Below are 22250 nucleotides of genomic sequence, written 5' to 3' on the forward strand. Positions count from 1 at the left end.
AAACTGCCCACAGGTGCCTCTTGTGATCAAGGCCCTGCAGCGGCAGCTTAAGGATCGGAGCATCAGGGCCCGCCAGGGCTGCTTCAGCCTCCTCACCGAGCTGGCGGGTGTCCTCCCCGGCAGCCTGGCAGAGCACATGCCCATGCTGGTAGCAGGTAGGATGGACTGCAGCCAGGTATCTGCTGTCCTGCGCTCTTCCAGACCCCAGGCCTCAATCCCTGTGGGTACCCCTGCTCAGCCACCTATGGTGGCTCCCCACTGCCAGCAGTGAGAACAAAGCTGGGGTACAGGCCCTACTTCCTGGTTTCGGAGGGGTTTCCTGGCCTCGCGTCCCTCAGTCCTGGCCCTGGCCAAGCCCTGACCTTTCAGAATCTGCAGCCTAAGAGCCTCAGGGTCTGGGTCTAGCTCAGATGCCTGCAGGTGCTCCACCCCCATATCCAGGGCCTGCCGGTAGCCCCATAACCTTTGCACCCACCCCACAGGCATTGTCTTCTCTCTGGTGGACCGTTCCAGCTCTTCCACTATCCGGATGGATGCCCTGGCCTTCCTACAGGGGTTGCTGGGCACAGAGCCAGCTGCGGCCTTCCACTCACACCTGCCTACTCTCTTGCCACCTGTGATGGCCTGCATAGCCGACCCTTTCTACAAGATCGCGGCCGAGGCCCTGCTGGTGCTCCAGGAGCTGGTGCGGGCCCTGTGGCCCCTGGACAGGCCTCAGACACTGGACCCCGAACCATATGTTGGAGAGATGTCTGCGGCCACCCTGGCACGGCTCCGTGCTACTGACCTGGACCAGGAAGTGAAGGAGCGCGCCATTGCCTGCATGGGCCACCTTGTGGCTCACCTGGGTGACAGGCTCGGGGATGACCTAGGGCCGTCACTGTTGCTCCTCCTGGACCGCCTGCGGAATGAGATCACCCGGCTGCCTGCTGTCAAGGCGCTGACGCTGGTGGCTGTGTCCCCGTTGCGGCTTGACCTGCAGCCTATCGTGGCTGAGGCACTGCCCATTCTGGCCTCGTTCCTGCGAAAGAACCAGCGGGCACTGCGGCTGGCCACGTTGGCTGCTCTGGACGCCCTGGCCCAGAGCCAGGGACTTAGCCTGCCGCCAAGTGCCGTGCAGGCTGTGCTGGCCGAGCTGCCTGCCCTGGTCAGTGAGAGTGACATGCACGTGGCCCAGCTGGCTGTGGACTTCCTTTCCACAGTGACCCAGGCCCAGCCAGCCTCTTTGGCCAAGGTCAGCGGCCCCATGCTCTCAGAGCTGCTGCGGTTGCTGCGCTCACCCCTGTTGCCCACCAGCGTGCTAGCGGCTGCTGAAGGCTTCCTGCAGGCCCTGGTGGGGACCCGCCCCCCGTGCGTGGACTATGAGGAGCTCATCCGCATGCTCACGGCACCTGTTTATGACCAGGCTGCGGATGGTGGGCCAGGCTTGCACAAGCAGGTGTTCCACTCTCTGGCTCGGTGTGTGGCAGCCCTCGCGGCCGCCTGTCCCCAGAAGGCGGCAGGCACGGCAAACCGCCTGGTCTGCGACGCCAGGTCACCCCACTCAAGCACAGGGGTCAAGGTCCTGGCGTTCCTGTCGCTGGCTGAGGTGGGCCAGGTGGCTGGGCCAGGCCCCCAGCGGGAGCTGAAGGCAGTGCTCCTGGAAGCCTTGGGGTCACCCAGTGAGGACGTGAGGGCGGCCGCGTCCTATGCGCTGGGCCGCGTGGGCGCCGGGAACCTGCCCGACTTCCTGCCCTTCCTTCTGGGGCAGATCGAAGCTGAGCCCCGGCGGCAGTACCTGCTGCTGCACTCGCTCAGGGAGGCCCTGGGGGCCGCGCAGCCCGACAGCCTGAAGCCTTATGCCGAGGACATCTGGACCCTGCTCTTCCAGCGCTGTGAGGGCGCCGAGGAGGGCACCCGGGGGGTGGTGGCTGAGTGCATCGGCAGGCTGGTCCTTGTGAACCCTCCATTCCTTCTGCCCCGATTCCGGAAGCAGCTTGCTGCAGGTAGGGGCGCAGGTGTGGGCGAAGGCAGTCCAGATCGGAAGTGGGCAGTTTGCCTCTGAGCGGCCCACTCAGAGTGAGCTAATTCAAGCGACTGGGTCGGAGAGTCACAGCGTGGGCAGAGGAGTCTTTAAAAACAGTGTTTCCAGAGACTTGTGGCCTCCTCCTGGGGTCTCTCTGGGACGCAGGAGAGAGAATCCTTAATATATCCCCTCAAAAAATAAGACTTGTATGATGCCACTTTTGTGCTCCTTGGTGTGGACCGGAGCCTCATGCTCTGGGCGGAAGTTAATGAAAGCAGTTCTCTGCCTGCAGAGAGTGCAGCTATCTTGGGCTAGTTGGAGCCAGGAGCAAATGTCTGTGTAGACCAGGACTGGGTGCCATACTCCCCGGAGTTTGGGGAGGGTCCAGCAAAAACCAAGGGCAGGTTTTGGGTGGTCAGGCAAGGGCATGTCAGGACATTCCGAAGCTCAGGGAGGAAGAAAGCAGACAGGTGGGTGGGACTGTGGGGCACTAGGGCACGTGAAAGGCCTCCAGACCTTGAGCTGGTCAGCTGGCCCCTGATAGGGTCAGTGGGTGTATTCATTGACAGAATGGAGGCAAAGTGCTGGGTACATAGTACATGGTATGTCATTAATGCTAAGCGAGTAACTGCTATCATTGCTGTTAGTGATTACAGTTAAGGCCTTACTGGGATGCTGGGTTGGAAGCAGCAGCTCTGTGGCCTGTACCACCACTGTGTGGACAGGAAGAACATATCGAGGACATTGCTTGTGACACTCAGGGCTCTTCATGAGGAACCTTGAGAGGCCAGAATCTTGGGATGAGGAGCTGCTCTGCCATTTCCAAGCTCTGATTGGTTTCTGCCTCCTGCACACTCTGTTGAGCCAGCTAACGGGTCACATTTCCTTTTTAGCTGCCTGGAAGCTTGGAGCCAAATTCGTGGCCTGCTTCTAGCAAGTGTGTGGGACTTTCCGGTTGGCTCTCCCCACCCTCACTCTAATCTTCCTCTTACTTCCCTGCCTATATTTTTCCTCAGCCTCATTTTTTTTTAATTTTATTTTTTAGTAAGTTTTTTTTAAAAGGTCTATTTTTTAGAGAGAGAGTGTGTGTGCACGGAGGGAGAAGGAGAGGGAGAATCTTAAGCAGACTTCCCATTGAGCAGGGAGCCCGACGGCGGGGCTCGATCCCACGACCCTGAGGTAGTGACCTGAGCTGAAACCAAGAGTTGGACTCTTAACCAACAGCGCTACCCAAGTGCCCCATCATTTTTCTCATTTTAAATTTACTTCATCCTGTCCTATTGTCCATATCTTCATCAGCCACCCCAAATCTTCTCAGGAGCCAGTCAGGATGGAGAGAGTAAGAGGGAAGAAGCTGCAAGTCTAAAGTCACCAACTCTTTCTCTTATTCACACCCTGGCACCAAAATGTAAACTTTTTTCCTGAGTGTCGAATGTAAAGTCTACTGATGGAAGCAACCTTAACCCATCACTGTTGTGTGCTGGGGGAGGAGAGGAGCGAGGAGCTCCGGTTTGTTTCCTTCACCATAATGGGAGGTATATTTCCTTTCCTTTCTTTACCTTCTCTATTCAGCATGCAGAAAAGTAAAAGTAAGTGACTTCTCCATCACCAAGGTTTGGGGGTGTTCTGAATTCTGTTGGAATCCCCTTGGCCTTCAGCTTGCCTGGAGCACACCTGCCCCCTGCCTGGAGGATGCAGGCTTGAGGAGGAGGGCCCAGCCAGGGCTCAAAATCAGCCATTGAATTTTGAATCTGCTGTGTGACCTTAGATGTGAATTTAACCTCTCTGGATCTTTTTCCTGATCTGTAAAATAGAGATTAATAATTTTTATGAAACATTTTGATTTATCTTACCATTTATTAATTAACAGGACCATCCTGAGGATTAATTGAGATAATGCATCTGAAAAATAGAACGCAGCCCTAAGACCTGAGCAAAGGTCTTTCTTTGGGCTGTGGATTGACCACTGTCTTGGGTTCTTGGTTCCCTGTTTGCATCCTGCAGGGTGGGTTACCTGAGAACTGGCAGTTTTCCTGTCAGCCACAGCAGGGAGAATTTAGGGATGAATTTTAGGCTGCCAAGGGAAATGAGAGCGTTGACGTCACCAGAGATGGGTGTTTTGAATAGGGAGGGGTCCAGTTCTGTGTCGCAGGGAGGCAGAGAGCCTTGGCACCTTCCAAGCTGTGAGTGTCCAGGGTCCACCCTGCCCCTCACCAAGCTGATGCTTCCCGTCCTGCAGGTCGGCCACACACCCGGAGCACAGTTATTACAGCGGTTAAGTTCCTCATCTCTGACCAGCCCCATCCTATTGACCCCCTCCTGAAGAGCCTCATTGGTGAGTACCCCTTCCTTCTGCCCCTGGCCCCATTCAGGCCCCCCTCCCAGCCTTTGAGTCTGGGCTGATTGAGTCTGGGCTGATTTTTCTTACACATGAGCCAAGGGGCATTGGAGACCCAGGCAGCTACCTCACTCCCACAGTGGGCAGCGGGGCCTGGGTTCAAATCCCTGTGCTGGCACTGAATGCTGGGTGAGCCTAGCATGCCCCTTCACACCTCTGAGCCTCAGTTTCCTCCTCTGTAGAATGGGGATAAGGTTCTAAGTTTATTTCAGAGACCCTATCTGTTACTGAGGGGAGGTACCCCCCAGGCTCTTACAAGTGGAAAACCACCAGCCTCTCACACGCATTGGCCTCAGCAGGCACCAAGCTGGGTAGTACTGCACTGGAGCTGGGGAGTGTGGCTCCCCAGCTCATCCCCTGTCTGAGGAGCCCAAGGAGCCTTCATTGGTGAGCCCTCTCTTGGGGCTCTGCAGGACCAGGCTCTTCCTAGAGAAGGCAGACATTCAAAGCTCCAAGCCTGCAGGCCTGTCACTGGACCACACTGGAGTCTGGCCCTCCTCCTCCAGGCAGCCAAGTGGAGTGTGGAGTCTTGGGTTGACAGCTGGGCTCTGCTACTCTCTGGCTGTGTGAGCATGGACAGATCATCTCATCCCCAGCTATAAAATGGGGGTGCTGATCCGCACTTGCCGGGGCGCTGTTGTATGAGACCAGGAGTCAGCAGACGTGGCCACGCTCGGGGTTGGAGAACACGACCAGAGGCCATAGCGGTATCAGCAGCAACTTCATCCCATCCCCTGGCGCAGGGGGCACACATGCCGCCAGTCCCGATTTTCCTCATCTTGCCTGAGCTGCCCGTGGCTGGCAGCCCTGGGGACCCGTGCCTGGGTGTTTGGCTCTTGTTGTATGTTCGCACCAGTTTTCAAGCTCTCACTAGGTCCTTTAATGTAGCTCACCGTCGTTCATTCTCACAGCTCCCTACATGGTGTGTGGGACTGGCCACATCTTAAAGACGAGGAAGCAGAGGCTCAGAGGGGAGCAGGTCTTGCCAGCTGTGTTCTCAGAGTGGGGGGTCTAGGAACTACCAGGGCCAGAGGTTGCCAGCTCTCAGTTTGAATCCTGCTTCGCTGGGACACTTTTTTTAATCATTGATTTAAAAAAAAAAAGATTTTTAATTAATTTATTTATTTGTCAGAGAGAGCGTGAGCACAAGCAGGGGGAGTGGCAGGCAGAGGGAGAGGGAGAAGCAGGCTCCGCACTGAGCAGGGAGCCCGATGTGGGACTCAATCCCAGAACCCTGGGATCATGACCTGAGCCGCAGGCTGACTGAGCCACCCAAGCATCCCTCTGCTGGGAGACTTTATGTTCTTCCCACTGCGTCATATTGGGAGGCATATGATGGCAGTTTGCCGCATGATTGGTGAGGGTAACTCTGATCACCTGGTTAAGATGGAGACTTCCAGTTTTCTTCACTCTAAAGTTACTTTTTCCTGGAGCACCTGTGTAGCACAGTCGGTTGGGTGACTGATTCTTGGTTTTGGCTCTGGTTGTGATCCTGGGGTCGTGGGATCGAGACCCACATTGGGCTCCATGCTCAGTGTGGAGTCTGCTTGGGACTCTCTTCCATTCCCTCTGCCCCTCTCCTACTTCTCTCTCAAAAAAGTAAAATCTTTAAAATTACTTTTTCCTTTGGAATGAGTAAGTATTTTTGAGTCTGTTGAAATGTCTTCCTCTTCATCAAATTTCTTTTTTTTTTAAAGATTTTATTTATTTATTTGAGAGCGAGAACAAGCAGGGGGAGAAGCAGAGTGAGAGGGAGAAACAGACTCCCCGCTGAGCAGGGAGCCCAACATGGAGTTCGAGCCCAGGACCCTGAGATCATGACCTGAGCTGAAGGCAGACACTTAACTGACTGAGCCACCCAGGTGTCCCTTCATCAGATTTCTGCCCACTGCGTTGAGCATCCATTGTGGTTTCTTTCCTGCTTCAGTGACTTCTGACAGTTGCCAAATAGTGACTTTCAATTCCAGCATTCCTTTCATATTTGTTAGTTTGCCTTCAGTTCTCTGAAAGAATGTTTCCTTCTCCCCCCCCCCTTATTTATTTACTCATGTCATTATAGACTCATGGATTCCTGTTTCATTCAGTGAATTATAATTTATTGCTGTCTTCATTTATTTGATTCTCAAGCTTGTCTCAGATGTGGCCAGTGGGGGGCCCTTCAGGCAGGTTCCAATGTTCTGTTGACATGTTTCCATCATCCTTTGAACATATCCTTACGTTTTGGCAATAAGATGCTCTGGACTCACCTTGAACCTTTCCTGCCCCAGCTCAGGAACCAGCCATTTCTCCAGGGAGCCCTGATTCCTTTGATGAGAATGGTACTTAGAATCTAAGATCTGGACCCCGGGTGTGCACATTGCTCCTGGGGTGCTGTTGCTGCGAGGCCCTCTCAGCAGACAGAACTGGGAGTATCTGTGCTTATGAGTGTATGTACGCAGACAGACACGCATGTATGTGAGTTAACTTCAGTCCAGCACTGCAGGGCTCCTCCTAGCCTCCTTCCTTCCTGTTCCATACCCTTCTCTTACAGGGAGGAAACCAGCTCCTGCTATCTGTAAGGTATTTATTCTGGAATACACAGAAAGGAGACTGAGAATTGCTAACCTTTATATCTGTGAAAATTCAGTATTTGTTTATGGGGCTTTTTGTCTGTAGCCTGATGGCATCTAGTCAAAATGTTTTATAAGTTACTAGGATGAGTTGTTTTACTCTTTCATAACCTGCTGGTTATGTTAATCATTTGAAATGTAGTTAGGGATTTTGTTGTTTTTTGTGCTTTTTTTAGGGAGTCCCCTCATTCTTGATTTTATTTATTTACAGAGCACGTAGAACATTAAGTTATTAAAAAGTCTGAGCTATATAAAAAGGTGGTATACTCAAGAGAAGTGCTGTGTGAATGTGTAAGTGTCTTCACCTCTCTGACCTTCTACAGCCTTATCTATAATAATATCCAGTTACCATTTATGGAATCCTTGCTCTGTGCCAGGCCCTCTGCTATGTATTTATATATTATATATATTTAAATTATATAAATAAATACATAATATGTATAATAAAAATTTATATATATATATATATCTTACATCACTACATTTTAAATCTTAAAAACAGTCTTACACTATGGGTACTGCTATTACTCCCATTTGATAGATGAAGACATTGAGGCTATCAAGGTCCCATAGTTAGGAAGTAGTGGAACGTGGATTTGAACCCATGGCAGACTCTAGTTCACATTCCTATCTGGGCTCTGAGGACTCGTTGTGCCTGGTAAAAAAGCAGATGTCCCCATTCAGCCAGCTCTGCCCAGCTCACATGAAGCAGATAACCGAGGTAGGGGGTGGAGGTGGTCTGTGCCTTGGCCGAGCCATCCCTCACACCGCTTCTCATCTTTCCATCAGGAGAGTTTATGGAGAGCCTGCAGGACCCAGACCTGAACGTGCGCCGGGCCACTCTGGCTTTCTTCAACTCGGCTGTGCACAACAAGCCCTCGCTGGTCCGGGACCTTTTGGATGACATCCTGCCCCTCCTCTACCAGGAGACGAAGATCCGCAGGGACCTCATCCGAGAGGTAAGGCCGGTGAGGGACAGAGTAGGGAGCCCTGGGCCTGACTGGTGGGGCTGTGGCAAGGATTCGGGTCGCCTGTGGCCTGGGTCAAGTCCTGCTTCTCCACTTTCCAGTTGTGTGACCCTGGGCACGTGGGCCCAGGACCATTTAATCTGCTCAGAGCCTCAGTTTCTCTTCTTGGGCAAACTGAGGAAAATAACTTGTGTCTGCCTCAGAGCGTTGCTGAGAAGAGTCAATGAGTTATGTCCTGCAGGTGTTCAGAACTGCTCCCGGCCCACCGTCGGCCTCAGGAAGTGTTGGTGCTTCGTGTTATCACTCAGCATTCGGCAGGTGTTCACTGCGTGCCAGCCCTGTGTCAGAGTGCCAGGATCAGAGCTGGACCAGACACGGTGTCTGCTGCCAGGGAGCTCCTGGCCTCCCCAAGGATAGAGACACCCGTTCTGCCGGTTATTTGACCGATTTAAATCCTTAAATAAGGATTTAAGGGGCAGAGATTAAAAGTGACTTAACAGCTGTTATCGCATGATACAGTAAAAAGGTCTGAACCACCGGGCATTGCTGAGGTGGAAATGACTATGTTCAGAGGGGTTCGGGAAGCTTCCCAAAAGAGGGGGCATTTAAGCGGGGCTTTGAGGGGTGAGAAGGAGTTTACCATGAGGAACAGAGCCTTGTGGTTAAAAGCTTCAGAGACCTGGGTTTTTAAGTCTAGTTCAGCCACTGACTAGGTGTATGTTCTTGGGCAAGTTGATAAACCTCTCTGAGCCTCAGTTTCCTCATGTTAAATGGGGTTGATAGTAACACTGTCTCCCTAGGGTGGTTGTGATGCTTGAGTAAAACGTCATTTGTCAAGCACTCAGCACAGCAGCTGGCACATTATCACTGCTCAGTAGACCATAATAATTACTGTTACTGCTTATTTTTTTAAGATTTTATTTATTTGGGGGTGCCTGGATGGCACAGCAGTTAAGCGTCTGCCTTCTGCTCACGGCGTGATCCCGGTGTTGTGGGATCGAGCCCCACATCAGGCTCCTCCGCTATGAGCCTGCTTCTTCCTCTCCCACTCCCTCTGCTTGTGTTCCCTCTCTCGCTGGCTGTCTCTATCTCTGTCAAATAAATAAATAAAATCTTAAAAAAAAAAGATTTTATTTATTTGAGAGAGAGAGAGAGGGAGAGAGGGTATGAGCAAGCGGAGGGAGAGAGAATCTGAAGCAGACTCCGTGCTCAGTATGGAGCCTGACGCAAGGCTCTATCCCACAACCATGAGATCATGACCTGAGCTGAAACCAGGAGTCGGACGCTTAAAACCGACCAAGCCACCCAGGCACCCCTGTTACTGTTATCATCAGAGGGCACTGCAGGCTGAGCAAAGGCCAGAGACTTGAGAGTACGAGGCTTGATTTGGGGACAGAACACAGTACTGAACAAGGGAGGTGGGGTGTGCAGCAGGGACTAAGGGAAGTGTTCATACACCCTAGAGTCACATCCCGTAACCCTGAGGTCATCCTTCCATCCTGCAGGTGGAGATGGGGCCCTTTAAGCACACGGTGGACGACGGGCTGGACGTGCGGAAGGCAGCCTTTGAGTGCATGTACTCGCTGCTTGAGAGCTGCCTGGGCCGGCTGGACATCTGCGAGTTCCTGAACCACGTGGAGGATGGCCTGAAGGATCACTACGATATCCGGGTACGACGGGTCCCCTGCCAGGCCCGTGCCCACCCCGTACCAAGGGGACAGGCAAGAACTGCTGGGGCCCACTACTTGTTTGTTCCCCACTCTCCACCCCAGGTACCCCCATGAAGATAACTGCATTTTTTTTTTAAGATTTTATTTATTTATTTGACACAGAGAGCGTAAGCATATGCTCTCAGCATAAGCAGAGAGCAGCAAAGGGAGAGGGAGAAGCAGGCTCTCCACTGAGCAGGGAATCCGATGTGGGAGCCCAATCCCAGGACCCTGAGATCATGACCTGAGCTGAAGGCAGATGCTTAGCCGACTGAGCCCCCCAGATGCCCCTGCATTGTTCTTTTTCAATAAGAAAAAGAGCCAGGCTCTCAAACACGTTTGGTGGGAGTCCACACTGGGTGAGCTCTTTGGAGGATGGTTTAGCAGTAACTAGAAACATTTAGAATTCTTAGACACCATTTGACCTAGCAGTTCTGTCTCTGTGAACAGTCTCTGGACTTACTCTTAAAAACGTGTTTGGATTTTTTATGTTCAAGATTGTTCTTCAAAGCTCTGTGGTGGGGGGGAGGGGTTGGAGAAAGCTGGCGGCTTTCTGAATGTCCACCCGTCAGAAGCTGACTCAGTAAACTGGGTACCTGTGGTCATGGACTGCTAGCCGCATTAAGAAGAGGGAGCCAGGTCCCTTTGTACTGATGTGAGAGACGGCCAAGACCCACTGTCGACTGATAAAAGCCAGTTGTTTTTACAGGCCTTCTCCCTGGCTTTCGGGGCTTTCCTGTTCTCACCCGTTCTGGCCCCACTGTCCTCTTGTCTGCTCTCCCGGGAGCACAGGACGGGGCCTGGGCATCAGTGCACCATTTGGACCGCAATGTCCGGGCCCCTCTTGGTGTTGAGGAGGGTGGGTATGACATCGATTGAGCCCCCAGCGTCATCTTGTCGAGTCTGTGCCCTATCCTTGGACGGTAGGTTTATGATGCCCGCTTTACAGGGGAGAGACCAGAGTTCAAGGGTACCACTGGGAAGGGGAGGAGCCCTGGGTCCCAGCTTGTGCTGTGTAGTGCTGTCCTCTTTGCTGCTCTGGCCCCGGTCCCCCTCCTTTGCCATGAGTTGTGGGGGAATCAGGGCAGGGTAAACAGCTGGTGGGGTGAGTAGGGCACAAAGAATCTGGACAGCTATCCTTCATGCTGTGGAGCGCCTGTGGGAACTTGACCATTTTCCTGAGAGGCCTCCATTAATCTCCTGCAGGCTGCATCCAGGCCTGTAGATGTGCTTAGTTAGCTCACACAGTAGGTTGTTTTTTTTAACTGGGTGCCAACATTTCAAAGTTGAGAGATCTTCCATGAAAATCAAAGTTTCTTTTGAAAACAGGCCATCCGCTGTGGGCCACATTCCCACAGTCACAATTGGCTGGAGCTGAGAGCAGCTATCTGGAGTGTGGGCTTCTTACTCCTTCCTGGTTGCCCCCTGGCCCTCTTCACTCATGGGCAGTATCTGCCTGGCCCTGTGAGCATCTGAGCTGGAGAATTGCCCCCTCCCTGGTGCCTCTTCTGATCTGATCCTCGTCAGGTCAGCCGGGTGTAGTTGGCATGGTAGCCATCGCCGTTTAGTTTATAGATAAGAAAACTGAGGCCCGGAGCAGGAGAGACTCTGGCAGGGCCCTGGCGGGAATTAGTGCTAGAGTTTGGACCTGAGCTCCAGGTGTTGGTACCAGAGTCTCTGATCTTCCCTGGGCTCTGCTCCTTTTGGTCCTGGGCCATTTCACCGTGAACTCTGTCTCCTTCCTCCTGGGCAGATGCTGACCTTCATAATGCTCGCCCGACTGGCTACCCTGTGTCCTGCACCCGTTCTGCAGAGAGTGGACCGGCTCATCGAGCCACTCAGGGCCACCTGCACCGCCAAGGTACCTCCCTCCTCCCCCCCACCCCACTTAGCCCTGGGCACACCTGCGGGTCGTTCATAGTTACCATTTATAGGTGGTGTATGAGGTGCTTCATTTAACCATTGTCATCATCCTATAAAGTACTTTATTGTCACCATTGTATACATGGGGGAACAGAGACTCAGAGAGGTGAAGTTATGGACCTAGGCTACCCAGCTAGGAAATTGCAGAGCTAGGATTCAAACCTGGCTCTTTCTTTCATTCATTAAACATTTCCTGGGTGCCAGGCCTTGTTGCAAGGTACTAGGGATACAACATTGAACGTGGTGGGTTCCCTACTCCCACATCCTAATTGGGAAATCGAGTCAGACTCCTGGAAAGATAAAACCATTGATTGGTTAATTGATACAGGGCAGAGTGGCTGCTCAGCGGAGTGCCTCAAGGATCCAGGGGAGGGATCTGGAGCAGGAGGCCTGGGGGAAAGCTGCAGTGTTGGGAACAGAGTCTGGAACACCCAGGGGGTATCCAGTAATTACCTGGTGACTGAAAGAACTAATTTGGGTTTTGAAAGGGTAGGAATTAACCAAAAAGATTTCAGATTGTAGCTTAAAGAAGAGAGATACCCATAGAACAGTGATTTTCAAATAGCAAAACCTTTTCCAATAAAATAAAATCTTCTGTGGATTAAACAGATAAAATTGATCATTTCTTAATAGATAGAAACCTGCCTTGTAAGTTTCCGTTTTTAACATATGCCGGGTATGAAGTCAAAGGAAACAGTGGTTCTGCAGGGCCCTTGCAGTCTTGACCATTTCAGTGGCCAGATCATTTCTAATTTTCTTTGAACCATTTGGCATGGAGAAAGATCCCAGTTCACGGGGAAGGGCTGCAGACCCCCCCTTCACTCAGCCCAGATGCCAAGAGGAGCTTTGATCTGAGGCCCACACATAGGCCACTGTCTGGCTGCACAGAGGGTGCTGTTTGTTGGGCACTGAGATGAGAACTTAGCGCGTCCATGTCCACAGTCCCTCATCCACCGAAACCTATAAAACTCTGGAACTTGTTTGGGAACAAAACTTGACTTGAACTGGCCTGAGACTGTTTATGACTTTTATTTCTCCATGTGACACTCATAATATTCTTTCATTTTTCATTTAGTAGGGGAAATATTCCTGTATTTGATTACAGGATATTGTACCGTGTTGTCTGCACACTATCCCCTTTCTAAAACCCCCCAAAATCCTGAATTCCAAGAGCACACCTGGCCCCAAGGGTTTCAGAGCAGGGGCTATGGACCCGTGTTAAGCCATTTAACCCTCAAAGCAACTCTCTGGAAAGGAGGATCTTCAATATAGTAAGGGAAGTGCTGCTCACAGTGATGACCTTAAGTCACAGCGCTTACAGGGCAGAGCCTTCGAACCCAAGGCTGTCCAACCCCAATGCCAAGCTCTTAACCTCTACACTGGACTCTTCAGGGGGAAGAGTCTTTGGGCTAAGTCAGGGGCCTCAAAAGGAATTTGGACTTTATTCCATAAGGAGTGGGGCAATTCTGAGATTCTCTAACTGGGAGAGGGTGGGAGGTGAAGAAACAAGGCAGGCAAGGCAGTTTGGGGGGTTTCCTGTGCAGCTGCCTGCACAGAATGGCTTGCAGGGGGGTCAAGGTCAGCTAGGTGACTGTCGTGGTGACCCATTGAGTTAAGTCATATGGTACCAAGAGCCTGTTTTAAGCACAATAAGAAAAGATAGGCTGAATCCTCCTGTCGAGGGAAGGAGATAATTAACTGAACACTGCACAGCATTTGTTACCATCCAAATATTAATGAAAAGAAAGGTGGGCAGTTTAGATTGGTTGGTCAGAGGCCCCCTAGGTGACCTTGAAGTTGATTTGAATGACAAAGAATCCCCCTCTGGGGAAACCCGCTGGGGTAAAAGCGCAGAACCCTCAGGAGGCGGGGACCACAGAGACTGAAGTAGGGGGGTGTGCTGTGATTTAAACGAGGAAGGATTACAGGTGGTTGAGAGGAATCCAGAGACCAGTGAGGTAGCTGTGGCATGGGGCTAGGTTCAATAAAGGATGGCTCCTTGTTTCCTACTTTAGGTCAAAGCCGGTTCTGTGAAGCAGGAATTTGAGAAGCAAGACGAGCTGAAACGCTCTGCGATGAGGGCAGTGGCCGCCCTGCTGACCATCCCGGAAGTAGGGAAAAGCCCCATCATGGCTGACTTCTCTTCCCAAATCCGATCCAACCCCGAACTTGCTGCCCTCTTTGAAAGCATCCAGAAGGATTCTGCATCAGCCCCCAGCACAGACTCAATGGAGCTCAGCTAGTCCTCTCCCAGCCCCCAGGTGGGCCCTTAACTCAAGAGAAGGGGGCCTACCCAAGCCCAAGACCTCACCGTCCCCCTGCCCGCCACAGGCCTCTACTTTTGCCCTCTCCTCATCTCACTGGGGGCCCTCCTGCTCCTGGTCGGGGCTTACAGTGCCTTCTCCAGGGACCCCCACTCGAGGCCCCCAGCAGGAGCTGGAAGGCTGCCAACAGTTGGGCCCTTTAACTCAGGACAGTCATTCAAAGAAACAGGGCATGGACATTTTCCAAGCCCTTCTGCACAAACACGGATAAACATGGATGTGTGACTTCACACTCGGGGAGTCCCTGCCTCACAAAGGACTAAGTAGTGTTAGAAATAGTCTTGTGCTCACAGCTGCAGAAGATTAGGAGGCAGCCAGCTGGCCTTCCTGCCCACCAGTGTCCCAGATTTGTCACTCACACCTCTCCCACTTTCCACTTCACTTGATCTGATAGGCCAAACATTAGTGCTTCAGCTGGGCATCTTAAAAACTCAAGCTACTTCTCTGAGCTATTCACGTTTTAGAATTAAAAATGCTTTACTTTTTAATTGGCAGTAATGAATCTGAAATTTGGTTTTTTGCAGGGGGAGGTGGTCAGGATAGGGAATTAGATCTAATGTTTTGAGGGGTTTTTCTCCCTAATTTCAAAACTCTTATGTAGCCCACTAGGAAATAAGCACAAAGTACAGACCACCTTTCATGTCACCCACCTAGGTGTAACCAGTTGGTTTGTGTCCTTTTGAGGAAGATTTTGAACATGTTGTTTCTAGTTTTTAGTATTGAAGACACAGAAATATTAAGCAATAGGCTGAAGAATTTTCTGTGCTATCCCAGGTTAATAAAGGACAGATCCCAGTGTTAATTTTTCTCTGCACGCTTCCTCTACTCAGCAGACCACCGTCAGCATACTTCCCAAGTCAATTTAAAAAAAATCATGAACCCATGACCAACAATTATCTCAAATGTTTCAGACTAGGCTTTGACTGGAGGCAGGCAACCTGTAATTTACCTATCTTATTAAAGGGACTTACATCCACTCATGGCTAGCAGGCCAAGAAAATTGTAAGCAGGCTAGTATTTCTGCACAGTTAGCCAGGCTGGTAGGGAAAAAACAAAAACATTATAAGCAATTGTCTTGTTCTGGAGTACCCCATGCCATTTCCCATGACTATACTGCCACTCACGATCAGTTCTTTGAAAAGCGCTATCATAACCTTGTAGACATGCCTCACTTTACTGTGCTTTGCAGGTATTGCATTTTTACAAACTGAAGGTTTGAGGCAACCCTGTGTTGAGCCAAGTCTATCAACACCATTTGCACACTTCCGGTCATATTTTGCTAATTCTCAGAATAGTTCACTTTTTCATTGTTATGGTGATGTGATTGTTGATGTTACTGCTAGAGCCTGACGATGTGACTGAACTGCTGCCATCTCATGAGAAAACTGAGTTGCTTCTTATGAACAAAAAATTTGAAATAGAATCTACCTACTCCTGGTGAAGATGCTGTTAAAGCTAGTTGAAATGACATCAAAGAACTGAACATTACATCAACTTAGTTGATAAAGCAGTGGCAGGGTCTGAGGGGATGGACTCCAATTTTGAAAGCTCTTTGGGTGAAGTGCTACCTAGCAGTATCATGCTACAGAGAAATTATTCTTGACTCGGTAAATGCAGAAAACTTCATGGTCTTAATTTTAAGAAATTGCCGCAGCCACCCCAGCCTTCAGCAGCCACCACCCTGATCAGTCAGCAGCCATCAACATGGAGGTTAAGACCCTTCACCAGCAAAGATTACAACTCAGATGTTTAGTCTTTTTGCAATTAACTCATTTTTAAATTAAGGTATGCATTGTCTAGACATGCTATTGCACATAATAAATTTAGTATAAACGTAACTTTTATATGCACTCGGAAACCAGAAAGTGTGCTTGACTTGTTTCATCAGTGGTTTGAAACCAAACCTGTGTCTCCAGAGGTATGCCTGTAATCCACAAAGCTAAATTCTAGCTTTTGTGGCCTCAGGTTTAGGGCTGTAGTTGAAAAGGCAGCTTGTTAAATCTTGAGTACCGATCAAGAGATTGGCCCAATGATCATGTAAGGATCCCACACCTTCAGAAACTGCTGTTAAGTTAGCTGAAGCAGCAAGCTGGAGGAGGGCTATAAAAGGGAGACCAAAAGTTATCTTCAGACATCCAAGGCTGATCTTGCAGTAGAGAGAATTGTGGGTCATCCTGTCATGTTTTTGTTCAGAAGCTATGGGATGCTATTTCAGCACCAAATAAATAAGGGAGTAAAGGATTCATTTGGATTCTTTCATGTACATTTTCTCAATCCTCACAAGAACTACATATAGTGACTGTCAGCCAAATTTACAAAGAGAGGCTAAGGATGACTACTTGCTCTGAGCTGCAAGGTCCTGCAAATCAAAGGTTTCAGAACCTTCCCTGGTCTGAAGCCCAAGTCTCTTCCAACCCCTCTTCCCCAGGCCCAACTGGAGCTAACAAGACTGCTATAGGCACCAGAAGCCTATGCCCTATGAAGAACAGAGTATCCTTTATAAATCCCTTTCAAACGGAGGATTCCACAGAGCATTAATCTGCAAAAGAATAATCTCCATGAAAAACTGTCCAGAGTAAGACACTGAAGAGTAAAACCAAAGAGGGAAATGCCAGACGGTAGTTTTATTAACACAAATATGACCACAACAAGCTGTCTATTCATTTTCTTCGCTGCGCAGCCTGGCATTGGGATTGGTGACTCTGATTGCCAGCTGGGCTGCTCTTTCCACAATGGCTTTGCGATTCTTGGAGGAAACATTGTGAGCAATCTCTGCACAGTAAGATCTGGAAGAAAAGCAGTTCGTGAGTAAGGAGCAAGCCAGATGGAACACACACTCCTGAATTTCCCTGGGAGCGCGCACTTTTGGGTCACATCACAGAGCCACGAGTCCGCCGGCAAAGCTGATGAACAAGACCCACACAGGCCCAAATCCCAACTCTCCTACTAATTTCCACGGTACCAGCAGTAAGGCTTTTCAAGTACTCCCCGGCAGTGACAGAAGCACGCTCATCGTTCCCACTCATTTAATCCTTACAGCAGCCTTGTAATCCAGGTATTGCCACCTCTTACAAATAAACCATGAGCCTTAAAGGCGGAAGTGAATTCCCAAGTCAGATATTTAGAGATGGACAGGGTTAGGATGGCTCAGTCCCAGATTCCAAGTTCAAAGTTACCCCCCAATCCTTTCAATCTGCCCAACACAGGGCAGTGTCTCAGGGAGCGTGGACTTGCCCATGAAGTTCTTAAACTCTGCAAAGTAAGCAAGAGCAGAATCCAACAGTTTGATTAAGCCAAGGGTTTCCTGGCCCAGACATTAACGTTTTACTTGTTTGCTGCAGACAAATTCAAATCGAGAAGTAACATTGCCTGAAGTCAACCAGCAAGTAGCTATGCTTAGTATTTCCTGAGTATCTGGCTGCCAGATACTGTTCTAACCTACTCATTCCTCACCGCTGCACCAGGCCCCAGTTTGGTAACAAGTTGGCCTAATGAGCACATTTCAGTGAAGAGGTGATTTATGACACCATCAACTGCAGATTAACAAAAGACACTCTAAAGGGCACCTTGGCTGGCTCAGTCGGTAGAACATGCGACTCTTGATCTTAGGGTCGTGAGTTCAAGCCCCATATTGGGCTGGGCGTGGAGCTTACTTAAAAATAAATAAATATATATATATATTTTTTAAAAGTGAGCTCCACACCCAGCCCAACATAGGGCTTGAACTCAAGACCCTAAGATCAAGAGTCGCATGCTCTACCGACCGAGCTAGCCAGGAGCCCCCAAAATAAAAATCTTAAAAAAGAAAGGACACTCTACCCCTGGAGGAATTTCAACAAAGAAAGAAAGAAAGCTCTAAGGAGTGACTAAATCAGGCAGTGAAATAGTTAAGTTCTTTTAAAGAACTCTAGCAAAATAGTGTAACAGTGTGAGACAAGCAAACCCAAAGAATTTCTATCTTCTATAAAAGGAGTCCACTCAAGCTCTAAGTAGCATTATCTTGAAATGCTTCCGTAATCTTTGTTTACAACACTGAAATCTTTTTTCCCCCAAAATACTGCAAGTCCTTGTCCACATCTGTATTTAATAACCAATCACTATACACAGCATCTTTACTTTCCGGTCTGCTGCAGTGTCTTCCCCACACAAAACACACACGAAATAATCATTTTAAATATACATGTAACACTCCACCCAGCGCTTGTACTCCTAACCATTCACAAATTATATTTTCAGTTGTTCAAACTGAACAATTGTTCAATTGTTTCAATTTTCATTTAGGGATATAACACCCAAAAATGGAACTCGTGGATTGAAGGTCATAGATTTCAAGTATTTCTATGGATCCTGACACAAAATGCCAAGCTATTTAAAGAGTATCTCTTTGGCAACCAGCGACATCTGCACTGCAGCATTTCTGCTACACAACAGGTACCGCATCCTTCTGTCGTAATTCTCCACCCACCTAACTGCAGTTTGGGCAACCACCCCTAATTCCTTTGCTCACCCAAGGATTTTCTGAGGAAAATTTCCAGCATTCCAACACCCAGTTAAATTCCCAACCTAGAAAACGCAACCAAAATGAGAATAAGGGCTGCGTTTATTTCTATTACTTGTGTCTACAATCGCTATAGCTAAAAGACCTTTGTAAGCACGCACCCACAGATGTTACAGTTAGTCACCCTTTTCACGTCCTAATTAGGAACCCCAGGTTTTCAGCTTCTGTTTAATAGGAAGGGAAGAAAATGGTCCTCTGCTTAACCAAAAAGACACCACTTCCTCCAATCCAGATTCAAAGCATCTAAATCACTTCCCACGTGAATTGTTTTCTCATCCCACTGCCCTAGTTTTGGCCTAAGCAGACAAGTATCCCTCACAGAACTCTCAAGAGTAATGCTGTGCACCCGCCACGCAGTCTTGCATCTCTACAACTTTGTGTAAGCCATCCTGACTGCCAAGTCTTCCTCCTCTTTTCCACCTCAGATCACAGAGCTCTTAAATCATTCATGTCGCTTTCTGAAGGAAGATAACCGTGGCCACAGCATTGAGTGTCCCTTAGGTCTGAGGCTATATCTGATGTCCCCCCTGCTGCCACATAAAGCAAGCAACGTTCTGCAAAGAACTGCCCAAAGGATACCATGGTGTTTTTATTATTGAGCAAAGTCCTTCTCTTTCCAGATCTTGGGTCTCTACACTTTTCAGGACAAGTTCCCTTTCCCTGCCCCAGCAAAGGAAACATTTCAAAGTCCCCAACAAGCATTCTTTAAGTTCCTGAGAGAACACACAACTCTTCCAATTGCATTGTGTAAGTCTAGAGTCCCTACCAAAAATGCTCCCAGATGCAGACTTCTGACACCTGAACCCAGAGGTGGGACCCAACTCACTTGTTGCACATCAGCAGCACTTCAAGCTCCTTGACATTGTGGACCAGGAACTTCCGGAAGCCACTGGGCAGCATGTGCTTTGTTTTCTTGTTGCTCCCGTAACCAATGTTGGGCATCAAGATCTGGCCCTTGAATCTTCTGCGCACCCTATTGTCAATGCCCCTGGGTTTCCGCCAGTTGCGCTGAAATAAACACAGGAGGGTTAGTGTCTTTGCTGATAAATAACTTTTCCTTTTGGAGGAAAAAAAGGGGGGGACCCAAGTGGAAAGGAAATATGTCAAACAGTAGCTGTCTTTGGGTTACAGTATTTCAATACATCTTTAGTTTTTGGGTTTTTTTTTGGTGGAAAAAAATAAGGGTTCCTGAATTTCACTACCAGGAATACAGACTCACATCCATACTCCTCAACAAAGGAAAAGCAAACTACGTACTGATAAAATGTGAGGGGACTGTGTACACAGTTAAGATGAAGAGTGAAGAGCGTGGGTTTCAGCACTGCACTCAAGATGTTTTCTCATCATAAAAATAAGGATAATCTACTACTCTCATAATGGCTTAAGGCCACCTAAAATGAGTCAAGCCTCTAGACAAAAAAGCCAAGTCTCTAGGATCGTTTTTTTAAAAAAAGATTTTATTTATTTATTTGACAGAGAGAGAGACAGCCAGCGGGAGAGGGAACACAAGCCGGGGGAGTGGGAGAGAAGCAGGCTCCCAGCGGAGGAGCCCGAGGAGCCCGCTATGGGGCTCAATCCCAGGACTCTGGGATCATGCCCTGAGCTGAAGGCAAGTGCTTAGCGACTGAGCCACCCAGGCGCCCCCCTGCGATCATTTAAATTTCAATTTATATTACAGTCAAGTGACTGAGTGCCAGTAAGGCATACTCAGGGAGACCTGGGTTTCTAGAGAGTTCTACCACCGAGACTGGTTCATCTGTCAAAGGTGATCTTTTGATCAGGGGATGCCAGATGTCCAACAGCCCATTCTCCACCCCAATAAACACTTCCATCCCAGGACCATACGTACCTTAATTTTGACATAACGGTCTGATTGGTGCCTGATGAACTTCTTGGTCCTCTTTTTAACGATCTTGGGCTTCACCAGAGGTCTGAGGGCAGCCATGATGCCTTCAAGAAAAAGGAAGAGATAGTGTCAAGCAGTCCTGGAAGGAGGCTTTCCCGCTCAGGGCTTAAACATTGTTGCAGAGTGTCTTCCAATCACCAGCTACTGAGCAAACTGGGAATGGAATGGGTACCTCTGCCAGGCTTGCTCTCCCTCCCGTCTCCGAAGCTGGCAGAATACTAACCACTCTCCAGACGCGATCCTGGGAGGTCAGGGGTCACCTCACCCACTAAAGCCAAGGAAGAATGCTAACAGCTGATCTAAGACAAATCGACCCCCAAACGTTCTCAGCTTGCACAAGTCAGCAAATCCCACTTCTAGTGTCCCAAACCCCAGACGGTCCAATTTCCTTTTAGTTATGCAGAACTTGGGTAACCTACAAGAACTGGAGTCTTAGTTCTTTCACCTGTAAAATGGGAATGATACCGCACACTGAATGCCTGCAGCGACTGAACCCAAGCAGATGTGAAGAGAAACCCGTGTTTCCCCGAATGCTGTTGCTCTGCAGTTCCCTCACAAGAGGCCTACAAAACCACGATGTACTTGTAACATGTTTCTGGGCCTCTGAACTTCCTGTTCTACCTGAGATCATCCGAGTCTCAATTCAAAACCCTCCTCAAAGCGGCCTTGCCGGTTATCCTAGTTTTTTTTTTTCTGCAGCACACTTTTTGTTCTCGTCTCTTTCCCGCCTCTATTTCTTTAGCACCCGGTTTAAGCGCTCAGCGAACGTCGTGTTCGATAACGAATGCACCCCCGCCCGCAACATTACTTCCTCGAATTCAATAGGACGCAGTTTTATCTTCCCAGAGACCCTGACCCGCCATCAGCCTGTTAATGGAACTAATCGACTCGCAGCTCACGGTGGTTGGTCTGTTTGGAGGTCCGGCCGCAGCAGCAACCCCAAGACCAGAAACTGCAGGGAGAGCGCCGGTCAGCGGAAACCGAAAATACACGCGGGCACACATCACTGACCAAGGTGATTCGAGTATTCCAGTCATCAAACCGGAAACCTCTGGTCGCTCCACGGCCCCCACAAGCCCCCTCAGTCTAGACCCGAACGGCGACCTTCACTCCCAGGGCTCCAACAAGCTGTCCACAACTCTAAGAGAGACACCAGGCGGCCTCCGTAGGAGGGCAAGTGGCCCTGGGACGCGAACCTCCACCATCAGCTGGGCCGCTCCGCTGTTCCTGTACGTACTCCAGCCAACCGTTAAGGACAAAGCCCACCAAGACGACTGCTTGGAAGGGCAAGCCTCCTCACCAAGAAGCGATGGGACCAGATGAAGGCCGCAGAGATGCGGATGGTCAACGATTAAAACTCACCCAGTAACAGATGGCTGCCACCTCCGCAGGCAGCGCCGAGGAAGAGAGGGGAAGGTGGCGCGCGAGGGCTGATGGGACTTAACCTCTGGGTCCTGGCAGGGAAAAAAGAGCGCGTTCGGTTCTTGGTCCTTCAAAGAAAAGAAAGACACTTCAGAGAAATAATACCGAAAAAAAGTCGAAGGATACCTTTATTTTCCTAGATATTAATATCTGCGAGTAGTACTGAGAATTTTTCGTACCTGCTGTTGGAACTACGTACAACATTTAGAATTCTTTCTGAGCTTCTAAGACCTGTTGGGGACATACACTTCCGCCAGAAATTGAAGCCATTCCGCCGGAGAATAATCCGGTTTTTTTTTATTATTTCCGTCCGCGTTTCTTCTGCTACTAAGTGCGCCTCTTAGTGGCCAGGAGGGAACAAAACGGAGACTTCCTAATTCCCTCAAGTGAATTGAGGAGTAAAATAGAGTAAAATGGCAATGAGACCG

At 49.5% G+C, this 22250-nt stretch overlaps 2 protein-coding genes and 1 non-coding gene across 4 annotated transcripts in view; 1 reads left to right on the forward strand and 2 right to left on the reverse strand.

Moving 5' to 3' along the window:
* Positions 1-14265, forward strand: part of CAND2 (cullin associated and neddylation dissociated 2 (putative)) — a 30765-nt gene extending 16500 nt beyond the window's left edge. Inside the window, exons 9-15 of one of the 2 annotated variants that reach the window (XM_034658803.1) lie at positions 14-155; positions 483-1985; positions 4245-4340; positions 7802-7971; positions 9486-9650; positions 11443-11550; positions 13628-14265. In XM_034658803.1, the coding sequence (XP_034514694.1) occupies positions 14-155; positions 483-1985; positions 4245-4340; positions 7802-7971; positions 9486-9650; positions 11443-11550; positions 13628-13855 (2412 nt within the window). In that variant the 3' untranslated portion in view covers positions 13856-14265. Of the gene's footprint in view, positions 1-13; positions 156-482; positions 1986-4244; positions 4341-7223; positions 7304-7801; positions 7972-9485; positions 9651-11442; positions 11551-13627 lie in introns of those variants that run through there. The other variant, XR_004624771.1, reaches the window with a different exon arrangement.
* Positions 14266-16570: 2305 nt separating this feature from the next.
* On the reverse strand, positions 16571-20444 carry RPL32 (ribosomal protein L32; the record flags this gene model as incomplete). The annotated part of the gene is given in 3 exon segments (NM_001304930.1): positions 16571-16722; positions 19321-19502; positions 20344-20444. Coding segments are annotated over 3 exon segments (408 nt in total). The 3' UTR covers positions 16571-16592.
* A 67-nt stretch (positions 20445-20511) lies between these two features.
* LOC117802129 lies at positions 20512-20651 on the reverse strand. The gene has a single exon (XR_004625179.1). It is a non-coding gene; the product is annotated as a small nucleolar RNA SNORA7 (small nucleolar RNA).
* Between the last annotated feature and the right edge of the window lie 1599 nt (positions 20652-22250).

Source organism: Ailuropoda melanoleuca, chromosome 4 (assembly GCF_002007445.2).
Source record: "Ailuropoda melanoleuca isolate Jingjing chromosome 4, ASM200744v2, whole genome shotgun sequence".
In the NCBI taxonomy this organism is placed as follows: Eukaryota; Metazoa; Chordata; class Mammalia; order Carnivora; family Ursidae; genus Ailuropoda; species Ailuropoda melanoleuca.